The sequence below is a fragment of the Hibiscus syriacus genome, unplaced genomic scaffold (assembly GCF_006381635.1).
Source record: "Hibiscus syriacus cultivar Baekdansim isolate YM2019G1 unplaced genomic scaffold, ASM638163v2 tig00112925_pilon, whole genome shotgun sequence".
NCBI classification, from domain to species: Eukaryota; Viridiplantae; Streptophyta; class Magnoliopsida; order Malvales; family Malvaceae; genus Hibiscus; species Hibiscus syriacus.
The window spans coordinates 1,358,996-1,386,065 of NW_024063420.1; the positions used below are offsets into that span (position 1 = coordinate 1,358,996).

The window sequence follows — 27,070 nt, forward strand, 5'->3', positions numbered from 1 at the left end:
TCAACGGGTATTGAATGCAATCGCACTTTTACAAATTTTAATTTTTATATAATTTAGATATTTTTATTGTATTTTCTATTATTGTTTCATATCCAAAAATTTTGTAATTTTGTGTCCTTTAAATTTTTAATATAATTTTTTAAGTTCACATCCTTTACATAAAATTTTGTGTTTTTTCGTAAGTAAATAAAATTTTATCCTTCAAAACCTTTACAGCTGAAATTAAAAGTTAAGAATGATGTTTACATAATGTTTTTGATAAAGAAATACACGTGAATGATGCAAATTAGTTTCAGGGCCACTGATGATCTCATGCTCCAAAATCAGTAAGGGATGCTATAGTTGCATATTTTTTGGGAAGGGAAAACAAGTTTTTATCAACATCCAAGCAATGTTTATGGAAGAATAGCAAAGGTAGAAAAACATGAACATAAATGCTGCTGGCAACATGGCATATATTAGGTAGAAACCAGTGATTCCCTCTGCTTCTCAACAAATTCTGAACAAAATCCCACAGGTAATTTATTGAAGCAAATGGAGATCAAATTGGAGCAATGTCAGATTTGAAAGAAAAAACATGACTGAATTTGTCTAAATCCTAAGCACAGTTTATCTATCAGTGTCGGTAATCCTGCATCTGAACCTCCATTCCCTTGTTAAGACAGTGGAAGAATAAAAACAACTCCTCTATTTTTCTCCATATACCTATATCTAACCCTTCCCTTTTAAGACCTTCCAAACTAATAAAAGAGAATACACTAAGGATAAGCAAGATTTTATATTAAAGTAGACGAATTTTTAGAATTTTAGAAAAAATAAATGTACAAAATTTTATAGACGAAAATAGTAAATGATAATTTGAGATTTTTTAAAAAAAATTGTCTCCGATCGCTCTTCTTCTGTTCATTCCTAAATATAGAGATAGACGTAAAACTTTATACTTATAAGGGACAAAATATAAAATATAAAATATAAAATATAAAAAACCTCTCCACTGTCTCTCACTTGTTTACCTACCAATCTTCTGATAAAAATGTTGGTAGATGATTATATTGATAATGAAGAAACATCTATGGGTTTTAGCAGTGATTACCATGAAGCTGATTCATAAAATTAGATCACCAAATGTTTCTTTGGATCTCTTTGACAAACTTCTAGTTGAGGGGCAGAAATTAACCCAGAAAACACAGTACAGAGAGGCAACTAAAGCCATATGTACGTTTAATTTTCATAAGATAGGCAATACAGGGAATTACATACATAGGTGAAGTAAAATCTACATCAAAATTTACCAAAGAGAAAAAAAATAAAGGTGAGAAAAAGTTACAATAGTCCACCAAGTAATGAGCTTCTGTCGGCAAAATAAGTTGAAAGGAAAAGAAAAGAAAAAGTAAAAAATCCTAGAAGTGTAATAAGAAAGGAGAATTCAGAACAATCTGTGTAAACTATTATCATGAAGAGCAGACAACAAGAAAATCATATCCTCATCACTTCCATCATACTCTACCTGATTTTGCAGCCTGTGATAGTTAGCAACGATCTCGTCGGGTAAAACTTTGGTCCTACAAAGTGGGCAAGTAGCCCAGTACTGTTGGAGCCACCGATCAAGGCAGTCCTTGTGGAAAGTGTGTTTACATTTCAATTTCCTCACCTTCTCGCCCTCTTCCAGCTCCGACAAACACACGGCACACTGACTCGATGACTGATCCACCATGGATGATCCTGTGGAGTGAATGATTGTCGGGTTCTTTTCTTCAATGAATTTGAGGTACTGGGTGGTGGTGATGAGACGTTTCTCGGAATCGGAACCGCCGCCGGTGATGGACCTGACGAGGATTACGATTTCGAGGAGTAGGAGAGTGAAGAAGACGACGGTCATGGTGTAGAGGTGGGAGAAGAATTCAGTGAGAGCAGCCATGGCTGGTGGAGGAAGGAGATGAAAAAGTTGTATGGATTTGGAAAAGTTATCTTTTTACAAGATGAGATGACCCACCCTTGCCCTTTAAAGGCCTAAAGCCGTACGTAACAATTTCGACCGAGTAACTGTATATAAATTATTCCTTTTTTTTTTAATTCAATCATACATACGCGTTTTTTAGATAGAGAGAGAGAGAGAGAGAGAGGAGGGGTTAAGATTTATTTACATAATACTTTTAGTTTTATATAAATTTAAGATTAAGTGAGAATATATAACTAAAATTCCTTTTATTTTTTTTCAGTGAATAATTCAACTTCTTTAATAAAATAATAATCAATGAGTAATATGTTTAAATATTTTTAAAATTTATTCATAAAATCAACGAATTATTAATCTTTTCTAAATATAATTTAATATTATTGTGTCATATTTGTATAAATAATATTTTAATCATCTTATTAAATTTATTATTTACTGATTTTCTTATAATTATTTTTTATTCTTTTAACTTTTATATTTTAAATAATTAATTTTATAAAATACATGTTTAAAAACGTATTTAAATGAAAATTTTTGAAATATATTTTTAAAAATCTCATCATTAATAAATTTTAGGGTCAAGTACGCAAATGGTCCATAATAATAAGTCGCTACTTTGTTGAGTCCCCTCACTATTAAAAGTTACAAAATGATCACTCTGATTATTTATATGTTCCAAGCTCGTCCTTTCCGTTAAAAAATTGATGGCAGCCTGAATTGGACGTTAATCTAATGATTGAGATATGCTAAAATCGTATTTTAATGATCTTTACAGGCATTGTCATTGCTTTCAAGCATTGGCTCGATGTCATAATGATTCTACTAACTCGATGACATAACATAAATGAAGACTTAATTCAAAAAATACAACTCAAATGATTTATTATCAGATTTTATCATATCGTAGTTAGTATATTAATGTCTAATTCAGAAAGTCATCAATGTTTAACGAAAAAGATGAGTTCAGAACATATAATAGTCGGGTGACCATTTTTGAAATTTTTAATAATCGAATGACTTAACAAAGTAATACCTTATAGTCAATGGACCATTTGTGTACTTTATCTTAAAATTCAAATAATAAAAAAGTTTTTTTTATAAATCTACGGTGAATACAAAGTAATATATGTTTAAAGACTCTCAACTATTTTGATAATAAACTTTTATACTCCTGATACATGTGACGTCGGAACTTGAGATCTCAAAAGATAATAATAAATCTCTAAAATTTGCTTGCTTAATTCAATAATAATAATAATAATAATAATAATAAGTTTAAATTCAAAAAAAAACTAAAATAAAAAAAGGTGACAACTTTTGCGGTAAAAAAAGTAATGATTAGACTACTAAAAGGCATAATCACAATTAATTGATTGAGCTGATCTCAATCCGGTTTTCATTTATTTGAATAATTACTTCGGTTAATATTGAAGAAAATGTATTTTACTTTTGAAACCCTAAATCTAACATTTTTTCCTTCATTTTTTATTTGATGGAGTTAGTTTTTTAAAATAAAAATATAATTTTACAAATATGTTGTTGTACATTCTATAATGTAATAATCATTATATGATAGTGAAATTTACACTCATCACATCAGTCTAACTTTTTAACCACTTTACATACATAGATATAGGGATTCTCTCAGGAAAGGCATATTAATATACGGTTAAGATACGGCGTTATCGGATACATTAAAAGATATTTAATAAATTCGGTTTAACACTATCGGAAATGTTGAGTAATAATAATGTAGTAGGTCTAAATCATGAAGAAATATTTATAAAATTGGCAATCGACAAACTTAGCTTGTCGGTTTGTGTCGATCCAAATAAAAATTGTATCGATCCATATCAATATAACAAGTAAAAATATGATAAAATCGGTTTAATTATGACAACCGGTAAAGCGCTACCGAATATGTTGAAAGTATCGATTAGATTGAAATAAGTATCGACACTTTGTGAATTTAAAAGAGAAGCAGTAATATCACCTATAAAGTGTCGATACTTTATAAAAATGTATCAATCCATAACGATATAACATGTAAAAATATGACAAAACCGGTCTCGAAATGACAAAATCGGTAAAGAGCTACCGGATATATTGAAAGTGTTGATACTTTAATATAAGTATCGACACTTTGATAATTTAAAAGAGAAGTAATTTTAGCGCCTATAAAGTGTCGATACTTTATAAAAATGTATCGATCCATAACGATACAACAGGTAAAAATATGACAAAACTGGTCTCGGAAAGATAAAACCGGTAAAGCGCTACCGGATATATTGAAAGTGTCGATACTTTAATATAAGTATTGACACTTTGGGAATTTAAAAGAGAAGCAGTTTTAGTGCCTATAAAGTGTCGATACTTTATGATAATGTATCGATCCATAACGATATAACAGGTAAAAATATGACAAAACCGGTCTCGAAATGACAAAACTGGTAAAGAGCTACCGAATATATTGAAAGTGTCGATACTTTAATATAAGTATCGACACTTTAGGAATTTAAAAGAGAAGCAGTTTTAGCGCCTATAAAGTGTCTATACTTTATGATAATGCATCAATCCATAACGATATAGCAGGTAAAAATATGACAAAACCGGTCTCGAAATGACAAAACCGGTAAAGAGCTACCGGATATATTGAAAGTGTCGAAATTTTAATAAGTACAAGTAATAAATTATCGATATTTTCAAAGAAATAGGTAATTATACTATCGAAAGTATCGACACCTGACATAAAAGTATCGACACTTTGGTAGTTGTATCGATTAAATATAAATAACATATCCGGTGAAAATATAAAGGGAATAGTTAAATATCCTCTGAAAAATAGATAGAACATACGAGTTTTTGAAATCGAAGCGTAATTGTTGTTGTATTTCAGAAGGCGTTTCTGAAGCGAAGTTTGTTTGTTTGTTGCTGCAGTCGAATTGAAAAGTACGTTGTCGAAACCCTAGTTTTTATTATTACAGTAATCGAAATAGGATTTTTATATGTTGTTTTGGGTTTTGGAGTAAAGAAGCATTTGGGACCAATTACAGGTTAGAAAGTGATATTCTAGATAAAATCTAAATATCGATACTTTTATTCAATATTCTAGGTAGAAAATGATATTATAGGTTGTATAAATATGTCGATACTTGTAGTATTAAGTGTTCCCATTCGTTTGAAGGAAATATAGATTAGGGTTTTTAGGTTTGGTTTGGGGATTTCGAATCGGAGCCAAGAAGGATCTGGGACCGATTATATAATATTATAGGTAGAAAATAAATATGGATGTTTGTTTATAATATTATAGGTAGAAATGATATTGTAGGTTGTATAAATGTGTCGACACTTGTTGTAGTGGACATTCAAATTCTTTTAAAAGAAACCGTTTTACTACAAGAGTAGTTATCGATATTTGTATATTGAATAAAGTGTATGTAACTAGTATTTGATTTGATTTGCGTAAACTGATATATGAAGGAAAAATGAAGTCAAAGGATCTTGGAATTGTTGGTGGTGAAGATGATGTTGAAATTGAGGTCGAGATTTGAAAGCAACCAAAGGGTGGATATATGTACTTCTAGTAAGTATCAATGTCTTTTTTTATTATTGTTGAAATGGTAATTGGATTAAAGTATTTAAGAACTTTAAATTGATTACAAATTTTAAATATTGACAGTATGATCGAATGCCAAATGATGAAGGAATGTGGCAAACACATCGATTCGGTATGTAAATTAAAATTGACATTGAGTATTATTTAGCGTTAATGTATTGATTAAGAAACGTTTATGCTTAATATTAGGTGAGAAATGATGTGTTGGAGAAATGGAATTCGATGAGTGATGCTGATAAAGAACCTTACATCGCACAATCAAAGATAGATAGTGAAGAATACAAAGAATGGAGGAAAGCACATGAAAATAATGTATTCATTAAACTTGTAAATACGTTGATACAAAATATATAAGAACAATAACATTATATATTGTTAAAAAAAAATAGGAAGTGTCGACAAGGTGCATCATTAAAAGGGTGAATTCATTAATTAAACATCTTAAGGAGAATGATCAATTCGTTGGTAGGAGTAAGAGATCGACTTATTTGGAGGGAATTGTGTGATCCTTGATGGAGCAATTTGATGTCCAACAATGTATTGCTAAATATGGTTATTATTCATTTCCTCTGGGATCTCATGAGCTGTAACCGTCTTGGGGGTAGGAAATGAAGGCAAAAGTGTTGTAGAAGTCTCTAAGAGTAAGAACTGGAAAGCACTTGCCTCCAAATATGGTTTGAAGCAGAAGGTGACATATGCTGAACTTGAAGAGAAAATCAAAAGTGGATCTTACGGGGGGATGGGTTGAAGGCCCGAGTTCTATTGTACCTTGTCGGGATCTTTCTTTGTCCAACGGGTGATACGTCAACGAACAAGGACTATATGAAGCTCATTTACGATGAAGGCTTGAATGGTGAATTCAATTGGGCTGAATATGTCCATTCAAGATTGATTAAATCAATAATCACCTAAAAAGGGCAGCCAGGGATACCTCAAAGGGTGCATAGCAATCTTAGAGGTAAACGAGTTGAAGAATGTTTTTGTTTTTTTATATAAAATGATAAATTTTATTATAAATGCAGGTTGCACTGTTCGATTTTTGGTCAGGATGTGAGGCAGTGCCGGCTTATGAAAGAACCGGAGTGGCACACATCCGTGCATGGAGGAAGGAAGAGGTGGTTAGAGTGATGGCGAAGTTAAAGTTGGATAGACTAAGGAAGCAAGAAAGAGTAATAAATATAATTAAATAATATTAAGAATATAATCAATGTCTTAATATTGTAATTTAATTTTGAAGGTTATTGGTAAGGAGGTAGAGGAGGGAGTGGAGATAGATGAAAAGGAAAAAGAGATGATTGTATTGAGGGATGACGGTGAGAGAAAACAGAGTAAATTTAAAATTTTGATGTCTGAATTGGCTGATATCAAAAAATTCATTTTTGATATCATGCAAAGACAATCAAGAGTCGAAGAGACACTTGAGAGGCATAAGGGGGAAGTGGAAGGAAAAATAGATGGAGTGGTGAAAGAAGTTGAGGTGTTGAGGGGTGAAGTGGTGAAAAAAGTTGAGGTGTTAAGGGGTGAACTTAAGATGGTGACGGGTGAAAAAAATTGATGGAGTGGTGAAGGAGGTTGTGGAATTGAGAAGTGAACTTACGGGGGTAAAGAGGGTGGTTGAGAAAAAACTTGGAAGAATGAGAAAACTTGAAGGGTGAAATAAAAAGAGATGAAGAGCTATGTAGAGTAAAAATACGATGAACTGAAAAAATATGAAGAAGAAAAGATGGAGGAAGAAGAAAAGATGAAGGAAATGAGGAGGGATAATGTCGATGTGATCTATATACCGAAGAGTGTTATAGATGCAGATTTGGATTCGGAATGTCCTGCACCACAGAAGAAGAAGCAGAAGGTAAGTTGAATAAAAGAAAACTTAATTTGATCTTTATCATGTTGTTGTGACAAAAATTTGTATACAAAATTGTAGGTTGAAAAAGCGGATATTCTGAGCGGAATTGATCAGCTCGAAGTTGTAATGTGTGATTATTTATGGAATAGTGGGTTAGAATCGGAGTAAGTGAAATATATTGCTTTGTGAGTGATATTTAAATATTTCATGACAAGATATTAATCCTAATGATTCATACAGATATTATGTAATCTCAATGGGAAATCAATTCGCTAGTGTATCCGACGTTGCAACGTTGAAGCCTACGGAATGAGTTGGCGGTGTGGTAAGTAGAAAGTACAAAATGTTAAAACCTATTGAATATGTTCTGAATTGTGTAATTAATTTTGTTAGGTTATTGATTTGCTCACCTAGACAGTATGCTACGATGCGAAAAAGTCACTCCGGAGGATTGACTACATTCCATACCACTTAGCAGTGAGTTAAATTAATAAATGTTGAAAAGTAGTGTTATAAACGGTAAATTAATAATGATTGTCACGTAATTGCAGTAACAGGAATTGGATGCCAACAGCAAAGTAAGTGTTGAGAGTATTGCTAGCTTTTGGGGTCCCATATTGGATAACTATGCCAAATTCACCGATTGTGAGAAAGTAAGACACCATACGAATTGGAAATGATGTTTTCGGATATATAATGTTGAATTTTATCAAATTGGGTGTGAAATTTGTTACAGATCATGATCACAATAAACTACCAAAGTTCACATTGGTATCTGTTGATGTTGGATATGGCATATCGTGTTGCAACGGGTATATGATAGTCTGTTTACATCTGAAGCAGCTAAACAGAGAGTGAATGATACTAAGAGATTGGTATATATAAAAGGAAATTATGTAAATTATAATGCATAATTTTTTTGAATCATAACTTCATATTTTTTAATGCAAATGAAAATATTAGATAGTTATAATAAGAAACGCAATTGGGTAGAAGCATGTGGATCTCTAGGAAAGTTTCCCTTGAAAATTTCAAATTTGTGGAGCATAAGATGAATGAGCAATTGAATGGGTATGAAATGTTATTATAAATAGAAAGTTTAATTTATGCAGATATCATAATTAACATGTGTAGTATTCAAATTTTGTAACAAATATGATTGCGACATTTATGTGATGATGCGGATGGAATTGATCGATTCTACAGGGGCAACTGGTGATTTTATAAGTAGAATTAAAAATTAGTTTGCAGTTAAATTATTAAAAGTCGTATATTGAATATTGTGGTTTATAATACTTAACGTATTGATAATTTGAATATAGGTTGTTGGACATTGGGATCGACCGCGAATATTAAACGATCTCGTAAGCCACAATCAAAATGAACTAAGAGAGGAGATAACAAAAGCTGCTATGAGACACAAGAATTATAAAAGGAAGCGATGATGTAAATGTGGGGTTAATTTTGTATAAGATTTATAATTTTGTATACGATTTATAATTTTGTATGTGAATGTAATTATGTATGAGATGAGAAAATTTAGCAGTAGGTTGTTGTACATGTTTCTTATACACAGTAGGAGTCATATTGATACTTATGATATATGGAGATCGTTGTCTGCATTATTCCAAATGTCATCATAATTGACATCATGTGCGGGACTGAATGACCATTCCATATTGAAAGTATGTACAATAACTACAAAATTCAATAACTTTAAAGTAAAAGGTAAATTTACAATGTAGGTGATAAAAATAGACTTTTTTAATGACAATATTATTAAACACAGATTTCTTTCCAACATTTTGTCCAGTATGGTTCCCAAACGTAAAGTTCCAAAAACGTGTGTCGATGCATTTATTATAAGTATCGATCCTAAAAACATCGAAGCCAATTATTATAAAGTAATAGGTAAAATATATCGGTTTAATGAGAGAATAGGTAAGTAGATGTGTTGATACATTTATAAAAAGTATTTATCCCAAAAACATCGAAACCCATAATTATATTGTAATAGGTAAATTTACAATGTAACCGGTATAACTATACCGGTTTTATGAGAGAATAGGTCTACATAATGTATCGACACTTTTGGAATTTGTGTCGATACTTTTTGTCCAGAATGAATGCCCAAAAGGGTGCACGCATAAAGTGTCGATACATTTATAAAAAGTATCGATCTCAAAAACATCGAAACTCATAATTATAATGTAATAGGTAAATTTACAATGTAACCGGTATAAATATACCGATTTTATGAGAGAATAGGTCTATATAGTGTATCGACAATTTTGGAATTTGTGTCGATACTTTTTGTCCATAACTAATGCCCAAAAGGGTGCACGCATAAAGTGTCGATACATTTATAAAGAAATATCGATCCCAAAAACATCGAAACCCATATTTGTAATGTAATAGGTCTACATAATGTACCGACGAATACCAACATTCTCATAACAGTGACGGTCAGATATTTAGGTAAATTTATCGATATTTTATGGGTTTGATTGATTTCCAGATTGGAGTTTTTTTCCTGGATGTGTTTTTGTTCAAATGTAATAACATCCACACCCAAAATGATTCCAAAACGTCAACGTCAGAAGTGCAGTCTTTCTCAGAGCTCTTTTCAACCCAGCTTTTCTCAACCACAACCTCATTCTCAAATAATCGCTTCTTCTGAGGAAATCAGGTCGTTCGAATCTCTGAACTTTAGATCTGATACATAGAAAGAAAGATGGCAGAGGAGTTTTAAAGTAAGGAAGATTCGTCCCGAACGTGTCATTGACCTGGGTTTCTTGTTCGATGATAAATATGCATTTAGTTTTAAATCCACATTTACATCTTGGGGTTGGCTTGAATTCCTTGGTGTAGAACCAAAATATTATCCCAACCTAGTTAGAGTCTTCTACAACAATGCTTCCTTACAACACGAGCCTAATAAAACTAATATAAAAGGAATTAATACCCATGTCATGGGAAATGATATATATATATATATATATATATCCAGATACTATTATGGATGGTCTAAGTGTCGAGAATAAAGGGGATGCATATGAAAATGATTTAGATACTACAATACAACGGGTTGCTAGAAATAGCCCAATTCACCTAGATGTAGAGTCGAGAGTGTTTCACAAAATGCTCACTTGGTATATCTGGCCTATTAGGGGAAACCATTCAATGATTCGAGACAACGATTATTGGTGGATAACAAAGTATAAATCCAAAGCGGCTCCAAACATTGCTAAACTGATATTTAATACAATTGTATATATGGTCACAAATTGAGCAACAATTTCAACTTCACTACCATATGGATGTGTCATCACCCATCTGTTGAATAAGAAAGAAGTTGATTTTTCGTATGACGCCCCTGTTCGATTAACCCACAAGATTGACATGTTATTTATTAAAAAAGAAAAATATGATTTTTTTGAAAAAGTCGGTTGAAAGCGTGTCAAAGATGTCAGATTAGATCAAGAGAGGGAGGAAATGAACCTCATTGGCCATGAATACGACCAATCAATTGGAGACGCAATGATGGAAGAAGCTCCAGAAGCTCCAGTTGGAGAGGATGTCACAATTAAGATGGTGATGGAATACATGGTCAATTTTCGGGAGCATATTGACTCCCTTGTTAGTGGAATGCGAGGTGATATTTCATCATTGCGCGATGAAGTCTCCATGTTGCGTGACGAATTACGTCAACGATATCAAACGAGTTAGGTAATTAATTATTTATGTTTCTAAACATTTACACGTTCTGAAATGTATTTTATTTTCTTTTAACAGATGTGGACAACCAAGCGGTCAATAAAGATGAAGATGATGATGGTGATCCAAACAAGTATATCGTGTCTGCAACGCCGCCTTCAAGAAAACTTGTAATTATGTTTTAACAGATGGTGTCCTTGCCTACTTCCCAAGACAGTCAAAAGGTTTTAATTATGTTCTTTTGTATCCATTATTTTAACATATAAGCGTAGAACTTTAATCTCATTTTCTTCATGTTGTAAATGTTGTCCTCAGAATAAGATTATATGAATTTATACATTTTTGTGTAGACAATTTTGTTGTTGGCATTTGGTTTTCCAATATGAGGTTAGAATTATTGAGTAATTGAATTACTGTAACCAAAATCGTTAATATACATTTAAATGTTAACATTCAAACTTGATTACAATCTCAGACATAACATCGACCGTGTACTTAAGAAACTACCTTTGTTGTCTGAGCATTTTCTATTCATTTGGGTAAGATGAATGACATTACAGTTTGCTGACTTTTATTTGTCTATGATTCTTACATATTTATATTCGAATGTTTGTGAACAGGATCAAACAAACTGTAAAACATACGATAATGTTACCTATTGTAAAGATCTCAATGATGTTTGGAACGCGTTTCCTCATTTTAATGACCTAAATACACTGTTGGTCGATGATTCAGCGAAAAAAATGATTTATAATCCTGTAAGTTACATTTATGCAATATGTTTTTCCAGTTAAACAGGTGTTCATACATTGATTGATTAACAATTTATGTGTTTATATTGAAATACAATTATATATGTCCACATCCCTTTGACGCTGCTTCTAATTCGAACGACAATGCTCTAGGTATGACACAAATTTATTCCTGCTTATGCGAATTTAGTTTATTGTTAGTAAAATTGCACCTCATTAGTTTGATAATTGAAATTATTTATATATGTCCTCAGAATAAAGCAGTAACATACGAGAGTATTTGGAAAATTTGTTGAAAGCGTCTAATATTCCGGACTTCGTTAGAAATAACCCTTTTCTTCGGATTAATTTCGTTGTGGGTACATTATTTGAACATTGTTATGTATAAATTTGTTGTGTATGTATGTTTTGGTTTGATTATATTGTGTGTATATTTTCATTCGGATGGGATGGGTTGTGCATAACAAAACAATCTATCTATCTCTTCCATGTGAGTACTTTATTCCCACCATGTGACAAGTATGACAACCCCGTCAACTCACAACTCAGCTTTGAACTCAATCAATATTGTCTTTTACCCTCTTGATGGTTCATAACTCATATTACTTGAATAGTATGAATCAATTATGCAATTTCCATGTTCAATTTAACACTGAATTTCAAATTCATTTCATATGTAATTGGAGTTTGAATTTCAATTTCAATTTGAGTTTGAGTTTCAATATAAATTTTGGATCCACTATAAATATTAGCTCGAGCCTTTGTTCCATCCAAACAACAACTTACTCAATGGAAGCATCGGGAGTGTTTCAAATTTCGTTTATAAGGTAACAACTTACCTTTTTCAAAACTTAGTAACTTAGCTAATATGCATGTTATCATTGATTATGCCTAATTTCCATTGTTTTTTTTCAACTATATTTTAAATTTGTGTCGATACTTTTTGTGCGAGGCATTGTTTGCTTAACAAGGTGCATGCATAAAGTGTCGATCCAAAAAACATCGAAACCGAAAATTATAATGTAATAGGTAAATTTACAATGTAACCGGTATAAATATATCGATTTTATAAGAAAATAGGTATACATAATGTATCGACACCTTTTAAATTTGGGTCGATACTTTTTGTGCGAGGCTTTGTTTTCTCAACAAGGTGCACGCATAAAGTGTCGATACATTTATTAAAAGTGTCGATCCAAAAAACATCGAAACAAAAATTATAATGTAATAGGTAAACTTACAATGTAACCGGTATAAATATACCGGTTTTATAAGAAAATAGGTATACATAATGTATCGTCACCTTTTAAATTTGTGTCGATACTTTTTGTGCGAGGCTTTGTTTCCTCAATAAGGAGCACACATAAAGATTCGATACATTTATTAAAAGTGTCGATCCAAAAAACATCGAAACCGAAAATTATAATGTAATAGGTAAATTTACAATGTAACTGGTATAAATATACCGGTTTTATAAGAAAATATGTATACATAATGTATCGACACCTTTTAAATTTGTGTCGATACTTTTTGTGCGAGGCTTTGTTTGCTCAACAAGGTGCACGCATAATGTGTCGATACATTTATTAAAAGTTTCGATCCACAAAACATCGAAACCAAAAATTCTAATGTAAGAGGTAAATTTACAATGTAACCAGTATAAATATATCGGTTTTATAGAAAATAGGTATGCGTAATTATGTGCGTAATTATGCAACAGAGATGTCAATCATTTTATGGGAAATCTTGACATCTCTGTTGTATAATTTTCCATGTGAGGAGTTGGGTTTAGCGTTTAAAATGCTTGTAGTTGTGTGCAAATCCTAGTATTCAGCATGTTCTCTTTAACATGATAGGCATAATTGTAAAGTTGATTCTAGGTTCGGTATGCATTCATAGCAAAAGCTACCGCTCTTGGTAATTCTTTAAGTGCCAGATTTCTTATGCTCTGCCTCGAGGATATAGGCTACTGTACGCATCTAACTAATTGGTCCCGAAATGTGAACGTATATCATAACAACTATCCTTATATAAAATTAAGAACAATTCTTCAACAACTGAATACAACTATTATACATAATGTTCAATCATGCACTCCTTACGTTGGAGGGCTCTAAACCCTAAACCCTCAAAGGAAGCTTGCCTTACCAATTCTTAGCTTACCATTTGGACCCCCAGGTTTTATTGGCTATATAGTCAACATGATTAACCTGGATAATCCCAGTTACAGAACTGATTCCGGCCATGATTGCAGGAGACTATAGTCTACAGATTGTTTGGCATTTATGTGATGATGCGGATGAAATATTAAACGGTCTCGTAAGCCACAATCAAAATAGAATAAGAGATGAAATTTTGTTAATGTAGGGTTAATTTTGTATAAGATTTATAATTTTGTATACGATTTATAATTTTGTATGTGAATGTAATTATGTATGAGACGAGAAAGGTTAGCAATAGGTTGTTATACATGTTTCTTATACACAATAGGAGTCATGTTGATACTTACGATATATGTAGATCAATTTGTCATCACGTGCGGGACTGAATGGCCATTCCATTCTGTCTTCAAAAAAATCAGTTGATGTAGGCTGTATGCTTGTATTCAAATTAAGCTTGACTTGAGGGCATGTTAGTTTGTTATGTCCCTCACCGTTGCAGTACCCACATCGCCTAATTTTCTTCTCGACCTTGTTCTTCAGTACTTCTTTTCGGTTGCGTTGTTTTCGTTGAGGGTCGCGAACGTTGTTTACTACACTGCTCTGGTTGACTGAATCATTTAAACCAAACAAGTTTTCAAATTCTGCTGTTAGTCTTTTCATCTCATCTCTTGCGATTTTGAAAGACTCGTCTGTCTTTGATGCAATGTAGCATAACCTACTTGACATTGAACGTAGAGCAGCGAACTTGCCATTTGCATCACTTCTAGAGGCACATTCAAGTCAACATAATTGGGTGTAGAAGCCTTCACATACTTAGTCCACATACTTTGAATCAAATTCCCGGGCAAATATGTGTAATCCAAGTGTTTCAAAATGTGAAGTTGATGGCGACACGGAAGTCCAACGGTCTCGAATTTTTTGTAGGAGTAAATTAGGGTTTCCGTACGAGAATCAAAACTAATTTCAAATGTCCTATTTTTTTCTTTGTACTTAGTCAAAATATAATGTTGACATTCATCTAATAACAACTGAATCTCTTCCTCAATCCAGTACAATGTCTCCCGTAGAAGTTTATCTTAGAACACACAAAAAGATTCGCGGGTAAAAATCTCAGCAACATGGCTTTCAAGGTAGACCAGTTTTGTGATCTGGAAGGGCTTTGTGTGGGAACTTAAGTAATCCACTTTCAACTCGTTTATACACATTCTACTAATTCCATCTTCAATTACACGAACAACATCTAAATATGTCTTCTTGTGTTTCAGTGCAATCGCTAGTGAAGCATTTATTGAGTCGCACCTTTGTGTTGAGCGAATATTGGCAAAGAAATGACCGGTTAGATATCTTGTGCCCATAAGTGACGAGTATTTCCCTTCTCAATCACCCATGGATGCTTTTCGATGTTGAATTCTAAAACAACCGAACGCCATTGAATATCAAATTCCTCAGTTGTCCATCAGGAAACTATGCATTTTGAGAATGCTGCTGTAAATTTTGGGTCACCAATGTTAGCTTGTGTATTCTGAGAAAGATGCCAAGAACATAATCTGTGCTTAGCATAAGGGATAACGGATTTGATAGCCATCTGCATTGCCCTATCCTCATCGGTGACAACTGAAATAAGCGATTTATTCATCATGGCTTCTAAAAATATTTTGTAGCACCCACTCAAAAGATTGGGATATCTCATCAGCGATTATTGCAATGGCAAGCACAATTGTGTTATGGTGATGATTGACACCGACAATAGGCATAATTGGTCGACCATACAAATTATCTTTATACGTTGTGTCGAACGTAATTACATCACCGAAGCATGTGCAATCTGATCTCGATGTAGAATCCGACCAAATAAGATTATGCAATGCCCCTTATTCGTCTACCGAGTATGTTATAAAAACCCGAGATCATCATGTTTCTTATAATCAAAGTAATCAATAAGCGCATTCACATCCCCATCGACGATTTCCTTTGTTTTACCTCTTTGAAGTGCATTGTAGAGGTCTTTATGTATAAATCCAACATTATGATAGCCCCATGCCTGCTGCGTTAAATAGTTCATTACTTGTGACGTGCCAACACCGACCTCTTTCAATGTTGTTGCCTCATTGATATCAGCCTTACTTACAGCTCTATTAGAACGCATAAATGGTGTCATAGCAGGTGTGCACAATGCATGAATATGTTTCTGATAAGACTTACTTATAACCCAATGATCGTTTGTATTTATTGCTGTAACTATGACTCTAGCCTTGCATCCTGTTCTTGTGACTAACGTATGAGCACGTTGACGATCAAGAGTATTGAGTTTTGATGCTCGAAACCCTTTTTTGGAACAACAAAATTCTTGTGTCTTTACATTCCCTTCTACGTGAAGCCGTGTTGTTCCCTTATGTGCACTAAACCCATGTTCCTGTGTGAATCCCTTGTAAAAGTACCAAGCTTGATCACGTGAAGAGAAGATCTGACCAACCAATTTGTCAGATTCATCAACATTATGTACTTCATGGCATTCCTCGGTTGGCTTAACATTGTCTGCATCAGTATGATCCATAGCAAAAATTTTGTTGTGCAAGTTCAGTGGTCCCGGAGTTGATGGAGATGTAAGTAAAGGTTCATTGAACATGTTTCAGTCGTGCTTTCAATAGGATGTGGTATTGGTAGTGGTAGTTGAAGGGTGGGTACAACATTAAATTTGCAGGACATATTTAGGTATGTACAATAACTACCTAAATATGTGTCGATACATTTTCCAAAAGTATCGATCCAAAAAAACATCGAAACCAATAATTATAATGTAATAGGTAAATTAATAATGTAACCGGTATAAATATACCAGTTAATTAGAAAACATGTCAACATAATGTATCGACACTTGTGGAATTTGTGTCGATACTTATTGTCCAGAATGAATGCCCAAACGAGGTGCACACATAAAGTGTCGATACATTTATTAAAAGTATCGATCCCAAAAACATCGAAACCAATAATTATAATGTAATAGGTAAATTTACAATGTAACCGATATAAATATATCGATTTTATGAGAAAATAGGTCAGCATAAAGTATCGACACTTGTTAAATTTGTGTCGATACATTTTGTCCATAATGAATGTCAAACGGGTTGCACACATAGAGTGTCGATACATTTATTAAAAGTATTGATCCCAAAAACATCGAAACCGATAATTACAATGTGATAGGAAAATTTACAATGTACCCGATAGAAATATACCGGTTTTATGAGAAAATAGGTCTAAATAATGTATCGACACTTTTTACGTTTGTGTCGATACGTTTTTCTAGAATGAATGCCCAACGAGGTGCACACATAAAGTGTCGGTACATTTAAAATTGTATTGATCAAAAAAATATCAAAACCGATAATTATAATGTATTAGGTAAATTTGCAATGTTATCGGTATAAATATACCGGTTTACTTAGAAAATAGGTCAATATAAGCGCTACCTATTACATTATATAAGCACTACCTAATATGTTATTGTACTTGATAATATTTTCGGTTAAATGCCTATTTTATTTTATAAGCGATACCTATTACATTATATAAGCGCTACCTAATTTGTTATTGTACTTGATAATATTTCTGGTTAAATGATATAACATAACTGGTCTATATTTTAACCGGTCACGCCATTTTTTAGGCGTCGCACAGCAGAAATTCCCCATAGATATGACATACGAGTTATATGATTATATTCTATCTTCCTAAAAAAAATTAGGTGAATAAAATTTGATTTGATTTAAAAATAATTAATATTTTAAAATTTTAATTTAATATTAAAAAAAATTATTTTAGTTTGACAAGACTCATAATTTTATAAACTCATCTCAACTCGAAAAAAATTAAAATAAAGTTTAAGTTATAAAATAAGATTCGGATGATTTGAATAACTTAATAATTCATGATAAGTAGATTGATTTTTAAGTTCAAGTCGAGTCTCTCAATTTTGTATGATATATGTACAGTGACGGAGCTAGGATTAAATATCAGTAGGACTGAAATATTGAACTTTTTAAGAAAAATATAACGACTTATTATGTATTTAAACTCAAAATTCAGAAAAATATATTTAATTTATATAATATTTAAATTTGAAATGACCTAAATTGTTATTAGACAAAAAAAATTGGGAACATTGAATTATCCTTATTTAGTTCGACCCCTACTTGGTTAAATATTTAATAAAATGTTATATTTTTTAATTGAATACTTATTTTTACTTGAACCAAAATATATGGAATAAATAACATTTTTACAGGGGTCGGGGCTTCTTTGGGCTCGAACATAGCTCTGTCCATGTATATGTAAATTAGAATCAATTAGTACCATAATATTATAAATACATACAATTAAATTTAATCAGAAACTCAAACAACTCGAATTTCATAAACTCAAATAATCCGATTTAATTCTAATCGACTTAAAAAAATCAAATAAAGTTTCCATCAGCTCAACTAATTCAATTTTTTAAAACTTAACTCAACTCATCAAATATTCACTCCTAATTCATCTTCAACAAAGTAGGGTACTCTTTCTCTTTTGAAATCTGCCATGATTCCTCCTAAAATCCACTAGATTAATGTAATTAATATGAACTATAGATGTAATTAATATGATAGAAAAGGAGGGAAAATTTAAATAATAAAAAATAAATTAAAATCTAGTTGTTAAGTGCAAATTTAAGAATTAGATTTAGAAGCTATGATTAATTTATCTAAATTTGAAATTGATAAGGATCTAAGTAGTTTAATGAAAATAATAAAAATGTTGTTTATTTTATCTAATATCAAGACTGATAAAGATTTAAGAAGTATTTATATTAAAAAATAAAGTTTATAATTTAATTTGTTTGGTTTTAAAACTAATAGGGATCTAAGAAGTAATTAAATCCCTAAACATTAAGAGATAATATTTAATTTACAAAATTTTAAAACTTTTAAGGACTTACTATGTAATAGAATTTAAAATTTTTAAGAGATTATGGGGTTTTTTTTACCTAAAAATCACTCAAAAAAATTTATGCTAGGGGAGAATCTATAAATTTTTAGAATGGGACGAACTTATAAAATTTCAGGAAAACGAAAATAAATTTTAATAAAAAATCCAAAATATACGATAATTTTATATTTCCCACCCACCTTCCATCAATTCATCCATGAAGTTATCGTATTATGACATAATATATGTCAAGTATAATCAATAATTTTTCAATATGAGGACCTTAATTGATCACGAATTTGAAAGTAAAGAATTAATTCAGATACAAACTCATTAACTTACAGTCTAATTCATGAAATACTAAATTGTTATATAAATCTATTGTTTTTTTTATTCAGAAAGGGTTTTTCTATAGAGAGAATGCATTTTCAAAGAGTGGTTCAGGATATTTTGAAAATATTATGTATAAATTTGAAAGACAAAAGTCAATTGGTAATATTATTATTTTATTTAGAAAATATACATTTTATACATTTTTATTCATATTTTCTCTCCAAACTTTTAAATAGAAAGATATTTTCTGACATAAAATAGAAAGATAATTATATTATCTCGAATATTACAATAATAATAATATTAATTAAACTGAAAAAAGATCCACAATGTAAAAGAAAACGTTTATTAGTTCACCAACTAAATCAACAAATTAAGCAAATATGAGTATATACGGACGGATACATCAATTGTTTTCTTTTTGAAGATTATTGAGGGATACATCAAGTTGTAAATAAATGAGGTATTGTCATGGAATCAAATAATAAACATTCAAGTGTGGTGGAACAGTATGGAACCACTTGTTCAGTCTTGACAAAGACGTAAAAGCTCAGCTTATCTTCAATTATTGATGAAAATAGATTTACAAGTGAGCTCCATCTTTCATCATCACACTTCATATTCTACATTTTCACTGTTTTATTCGTAAATTATGTATGAAATTACTTGATTATCATTTTGGTACTTTGATCACATATTTAGTCACGTTAACATTGAAAAAAATAAAAAAATAGCATGTCAACAGTTTTGTTAATTTTTTAATAGTGACTCACAGATGATCGAAATGAAATCAAAACGTAATATTAATGATGATTTTTTAAGAAAAAATAGTTAGATGATCAAAGTAATAATTAGATGAATAAATACATATATCGTATATATATATATATATATATATATATATATATATATATATATATATATATATATATATTATGTTAACAATTAAGACCATATAAATGTGAAACTCATGGTCCAATCCAAAACTTAACCCTTTACAGCCCAAGACAAGATCTTTCTTTGGGGATTTACAAAACGGTTAAAACTTGAAACTCATTCCAACACTTAGTCAATGGGTAGAACTTTTATTAAAATTTAAATGTTACAACTAGTGATATTTTAATGTCTGTCTTAGCCAATGGGTAGAACTTTTATTAAATGTTACAATTAGTGATATTTTAATGTCTGTCTGCAAGCTTCTCATTGGATGATATTAAAAGTGGACTTTCTCATGTCAAATTGATGAATTTAAGGTATAATTGAATTTTATTCAAAGATCTAAAAGATGAAAGAAGATTATTATAAATAAAAAAATATCATTTAATAAAAGTTTCTAAAAAAATTATTATTCAATTCAATATTCATTGTTCAACTCGTTATTCATTGTTGAATATAGAAAGATTTATCTTTTAACTTTGTTTTTCATATTCAACACTCGTTGAGTTTAACGTGATTTTATCTTATTTTTTAAGTATGTGAGAAATCTAGTAAATTAATAATTTAATATACTTTATATTGTTTTTTAAAAATTAATAAATTAGTAGTGATATTAATTAGTAATTTAATATCTTTCATTATTATCTATTAGTAAATTAGTAATTGTACTTTTTTCAATAAAATAATTTTTAAGGTAATTATTAAAAAAAAATTAAGTGCTCGTAACTTATCAAGTCGAGTTGGACCTTGCTCAACTCAATTCGTTAAAGTTTCGAGTCGAGTCAACCTGAGTCGAATAATGATCAAATTTTGACAAAGTCTAGTTCAAACAACTCACGAGTTACTCAACTCATTAAACACTCCTATTGATAATGTTCTCAATCAAGTTAAACTTAATCGATATTCTAAAATTATTATTTAGATTCTACATCATCTATTTTTTTATAATATATATAAAAGTATAAATTAAGAGATTTTTGTAATTGACTTAAATATTATTTATTTTTTAGTATATTATTAATTTTATATTTAAAAGTAATTTGTACAAACAAAATTTTAGATGGATTATTATTACGGGGCAGAATATAATTACACTCAGTAGCATTATACCTTTTTAAAATGGTTGGATGAAGTAAATTAGAAAATAAGATTAACAGTGAAAAATGAAAAGATATTTAATGAAAAAAAAAACTAGAAGATAATCTCAACATTTGATTTCCCTCGTCTAACGGTTCTAAAAAATGTAAAACTAAGAGTTGTGTGGGTTTGTATTTTTCTCCTTCTACGTTTATTTTCGACAGCTATTATTGAAACTTTTATGTCTTTGTAGAATTTGTAATGAGGAACTTTTGGTCGATCAAATATTGGATGATATCTCTAACTTAGGGTGTCTTTGATAAAACATTGACAATAAGTTTTGAATAGTTTAATTTCTTTAATGTTTTTGACAACTCGGGTATGTCAATGTTATTGAATAGAAAAAATTCAGAATTTTTTTAATGTATTAAGCAATTCTACTAATCTTTTAGATGCAGAACATGTTGCAAATTTTTATTTGAAATTTCTTCTACCGAAAGACGAGATGTTTAATTATTTTATTTTATTTAAAACTATTTAAAATAATATAAAATGTTATGTTAGTAAGCTTAACATTGTGAAATGAATAGTTTTCAAAATTCAATATGTGTAGGTGTCAAATAAAACATTTATGGTCGAGCTCCGCAGTCCGAGGGATGAACCAGACTCTGATACCATTAAATTTAATCGGAGACAAATCTTCAAACAAAATGCATGCACCTTTCCATTCTCTTATAATAAGAACATAATATGTCTAATAAATGCATATTATTACATTCAATCAATCCTGATTTATATCTAATTTCAATTATGAAATGCATATATTCAACTAACTCAATTATGAAATATCAAGACTCAAAATCTTCAAATAACCGCAATAACAAAAAGAAAAAGGAGAGTAGAGCAAGTAAAGAAAGGAAAGAAAGCTCAACAATTAAAAGAAAAAACAAGTGAATCACATTTAAGTGGAGTGGAGAGAGCATGGTGGGGGAAAGGAACTAACCGAGCAAAGAGTAATCGGAGTCAATGGAACCAACGGAGTTAGAAAGAAAGGATTCAATGGAGTCCAAGAGCAAAGGTTTATGGACCCCTAAAAATATAGCTTCAAATCACCATAGCTTCAAACCGGTCGAGAGAGGAAATGTCAGGGTCAAAGACGGTTTCTCTATCAAGATTTTCATGCAAAGCTCCTACTTATAATCAAGAAAATTTTAGTATACAGGTGGTTTTAAACATGAATGATCTTGCATCACTAAAGGACAAAAGATTTTATAAAGAAGTTGTGATTGGAAATGGTGTTTCTACAAACCTTGCAAAGTTTTTTTTTATATAATAAACCTTGCAAAGTTACATGAATGTAATCCGGATTATAACAACCCGAAAAATTGAAATAATAATAATAATAATAATTTTAATTGAAATTGGACGAGTTAATTAAGTAAATTGGTGAAATTTAGATACTAAATTGAAAGTTTTAAAACTTGTAGCTTGTTTTAGAGATGAAGGAAATTCAGGGACTAAGCCCTGAATTTACCCATGAAGTGTCGGCATTCACGCATTATAAGCGTGAAATTCATTCTGAAATCATAATGAATTTCACCAAATTTCCTCCTCAAAGCCCTAACTTCCGACCAATATTCCGACGCCGTCCGACCTCTGATTGTCGATTTGAAAGCACCACCGTGTTCATCATCGAGCGAGGAACAAACCCCTTAAATTAATTGAAGTAAAACGCTGCTAAACGTTGGGAATTTCAAGTTAAAGTCTCGACGTTGTTTTAGCACAATCGCCGAGAAAATCTTAAATTCATCGTCGATCGTTGCTCCGTTTACGACACCTCCCGCACCATCGTGTTCCTTGTGCCGTTCCGAGTCCGGCAGTGTCATCCTTGGTCTCTGTAGACGGCGACGACTGCGGAGGGAAAGCGGTCAAAGTTTCCGATTTGTTGAAATCGAGCTCTCCGCCGTTCAAAAATTTGAACCGAGCTTTGTAAGTATCTCGAAATCGCTCAAAATAATTTTTAGAAATTTTTCCGTGAATTATAGGACACCGGAGGAGGTCCCACGCGCTGCCACTGCTCGTGGGGAAGGCTCGGTCAGTGCTTGAAATCAGTTTGACCGGTCTGAACCGGGTTGACCGGTCCGACCCTACCCGACCCGTTGACCCGACTTGTTGACCCGACCCGTTAACCGTTTACTGTTGACCGTTGACCTCCTTTGACCAGAGCTTTGACCGGCCATTAAAAGACCGTTAATCTTTTCCGAGTATACCTATCCTGACATTTTTCGACGTCTTGATTTGTTTTTGGGGTCCGTTTCACCAAATTCGAACCCGAAAGCCTCCAAATTGTCAGTCAAAACCTTTGACTTTAACTTTGACCAAGAATTTAAATATCCGGAAGGTCATACTTTATGTTTTTCGACGTCCTGAATCTGATTCCGAAGTTCGTTTTGCCAAATTATGACCCGAAATTCCCAAATGGAGCACGTGAACCCAAAAATGGCTTAGTATTTTAATATTTTAATTATTTATTTAAGATTTGATTAAGGAATTGATTCAATAAAATATTTTATGAAGGTACTCGTGTTTCACCTGAGCGAGGATCAGTTAGGTCCGGAGTTGTTCGTTCGTCAGATCAGCTCGAACCGCGTACTACAAGAATTACCCGTAGGTTTCCGTATATTATTTAAATAAAGATTAAGATTATTTATATTAGGATTCCAATATGGATTTTTCCAATTCGTAGGATCTACTGCTGCAACAGAGCGTGATCGACAAACCCAGTAGTAGGCTTCCCTATCTGATTTCTCAGACTGTTACAAGTGTATTTCCTGACAGTATTACATTACTGTTTTAAAATGATTCATCTAAGTACCAAGTATTTGATATCTGATTTACTGTATATTCCGATATAATTTCTGGATTAAGGTATTTCATACCGATTTCTGAAATCTGATTATCTGACATCTAAATTACCATATATTATTGTTTTGAATTCTGATTTCCGTATTTCTGCATATGGTTTCCAAGTATGAAACATTTTTATGTTTTAAGTGATTAATCATTGTTTTCACTTGAATACATTTATGTTTAATATTGTCATTGGGGGGTATTGTCGAAGGAAGATTATCTGCAGACTCCTCGGCTTTGTGCTCAGGGTCTAAATGGCATGTGCGGTTGGGTGTATAGTTCTGGGGAACCTACACATTTATGACGTGAACGGATGGGGTAGTGTTCATGTTTTAAAAACATGTTGCATAAACTGATTTTATTGAAAGTTTTTATCTGTATGTTTTTTTATATACTGTATGGAGCACACTGGGCTTTTTAGCTAATTCTGTAGTTTTTAACCTTTTTCAGTTAACAGCAGACCGTAAGCTAGCAGATTTGCATCAGGGATATCAACTACTTATTTTGTACGAACATATATCTATATATGTTTTTCGGTTATGTTTGGTGACATGTTTTTGCTATCGTTTTGGATATATCTGTATTATTAATATTTTGTTCTATATTATATCTAATGTATTTTAAGAAGAAAAAAGAAACTCTGAATGGGATATGTGACCACTTAGGTTTGGGTCTAACTTACAGACCGGGTCTGGAGGGTTACATTTGGGCGGATCCTACTTACAACATAGTAGTCTAAGATGTTTTCGAGATCACGAGTAAAATTCAAAAATAAATCCTTAACAAAAGTATATTTTATTACTTTAAATAAATAATTCAATATTATATTAATAAGTCGTAGAAAAATGAACAAATTTTTTCAAACATTATTTTTATTATTTTGTTAAGAAAACACCTTACATAAAAAAATTTAAATTAAATTTGGGTATAACATGAGTCTTGATTTTGAACGATAAATGAAAAAAACATAAATAATAGTGTATTTTTGGACTAAATTGGATCATGGAAAAGGTATCGGCCTCATCAAAATTAAATTTTCAATATGTTTTGATCCATTAGAATTACTTAACGGTATTAGTTAAAGTGATTTTTGTTTGATGAATAATTAATCTATCAATTGACTTTAATTTGATAGAATTATTAATGAGGTGTGTCGGTGCAAGTCAACATTGATAGTTTAGTAAATGAAATAACTAACTCACACTAGTGTAATTTAGTGTTGTCAATTAAATCAGTTAAAACCAACTAATGCTCACCACTACTAACATATTTGATGTGATATGAATCAATGTAGTTGTGGTCTATATGTGACCAATTAGGTTTGGGTCTAACTTACAGACCAGGTCTGGAGGGTTACATTTGGTGGTATTAAAGCTTTCGGTTTTAAACACTGGGACTGTATATGGGTCCTAAACTTTGGAGTTTTAAAGAAATTTTGAAGAGAAAAAAAACATGTCACCTTATTTTATGATTTAAAGTTTTCTCGAGATCCCTGATGTTAATCTGACATATGTTTCAAATTCTTTCTGTAGTGCTTTATAGATCCAACGATGAGTGCTGCTAGGGGTCGTAGGACAGGTCGTGGCCGTGGCCGAGGACGAGTCGCTCGACCTTCTGTTACGATCGACGATCCGATATCTCCACGTGATCTTCCTGTTCCGCAAGTAGATCCGACCCTTTCTCATGATGACCAGTTTACTCCTGTGAGAGACCCTCCCATCACTGGAGATGAGGATAGTGACATGAACGAAGACGCCATTAATAGAGCTATATTATGCATGGTTTAGAGAGCTGTCAGAGCCCCTAGTAATATGACTGCGGTTGAGATTTCAATTCTCTGGTCGCTGCTGGTGTAGTTCCATTCGAGGGTATTACTGGTGGACCTACGATAGACGCTGAGTATTGGCTGGAGGACACAGAGAGGATTATGGATGAGATGGATCTCAGACCTGAGCAGAAGTTGAAGGGAGCCCTAACTATGTTGAAGAAAGAGAGCTTTAGATGGTGGCAATCAATTTCAGGTAGTATTCCTAGAAACCAGTTAACATAGGATCTTTTCAAGACACGTTCTCAGAGTCGCTATATTGGGGAGAGATATCTGTAGGAGCGACGCCAGGAGTTTCAGGATCTGAAGCAGGGTAATATGTCTGTTATAGATTACGAGGTGGAGTTCATCTGATTGAGTCGTTATGCCCCTGGACTTGTTGACACTGAGGTAGATAGATGCTTGAGGTTCGAGAATGGACTCAGGTATGAAATCAAGAGCCGAGTTGCTACTCACCGGGAGAGGAATTTGGATGCCTTGGTTGAGATAGCCAAGACTACTGAGGAAATAGAGCGATTGGGTATGGAGCTAAGAGAGACAGTGATCGGGCTCAAAACCGATTCAGGAGGCCTTCTGGTTCTGTTGATTCTTCTGCATATCCTAGCAAGAGAGGCAGAGGTGATTCCTTTCAGAAAGGCGGTGTGAGTGTCAGACCTGCTGCATCTGGTTCTTCAGCTGTTCAGCCTTCTAGACATAGTGGCTCTTCTGGGTTACAATCTTTGCAGACATGTGATTATTGTGGGAAACATTATCTTGGGGAATGCAGAAAAAAATTTGGCACCTGTTTTAGATGTGGTTCTGGTGACCATATTATAAGGGATTTTCCAGTGTCAGTTACTATAGTTCAGACACCATCTCATATTCCCGCTCATAATCAGAGTACTGTTCAGACTCTTGTAGGTGGTCGTACTCATGAGAGATCATCGGGATCGGCTAGCAGAGGCCGAGCATCTCAGAGTAGGGGTCCAGTCAGA

The 27,070-nt window shown here is 32.1% G+C and overlaps 1 protein-coding gene across 2 annotated transcripts; it reads right to left on the minus strand.

Moving 5' to 3' along the window:
* Window positions 1–1,170: 1,170 nt before the first annotated feature.
* LOC120184571 (probable E3 ubiquitin-protein ligase XERICO) lies at window positions 1,171–7,339 on the minus strand. 2 transcript variants are annotated; one of them, XM_039189000.1, is made up of 2 exons: window positions 7,317–7,339; window positions 1,171–1,931 (listed from the first exon to the last, which is right to left on the minus strand). In XM_039189000.1, the coding sequence occupies exon 2, from the start codon at window positions 1,916–1,918 to the stop codon at window positions 1,427–1,429; it is 492 nt and encodes a 163-aa protein (XP_039044931.1). In that variant the 5' UTR covers window positions 1,919–1,931; window positions 7,317–7,339; the 3' UTR covers window positions 1,171–1,426. The 2 variants fall into 2 exon arrangements, with proteins under 2 accessions (XP_039044931.1, XP_039044930.1); XM_039188999.1 differs by having other exon boundaries at window positions 1,171–1,944; window positions 7,317–7,331.
* Window positions 7,340–27,070: the final 19,731 nt, after the last annotated feature.

Bases quoted from the DNA above. Each gene is read 5' to 3' on its own strand.
- LOC120184571 (XM_039189000.1), bottom strand. From the start codon at position 1,918: ATGGCTGCTCTCACTGAATTCTTCTCCCACCTCTACACCATGACCGTC.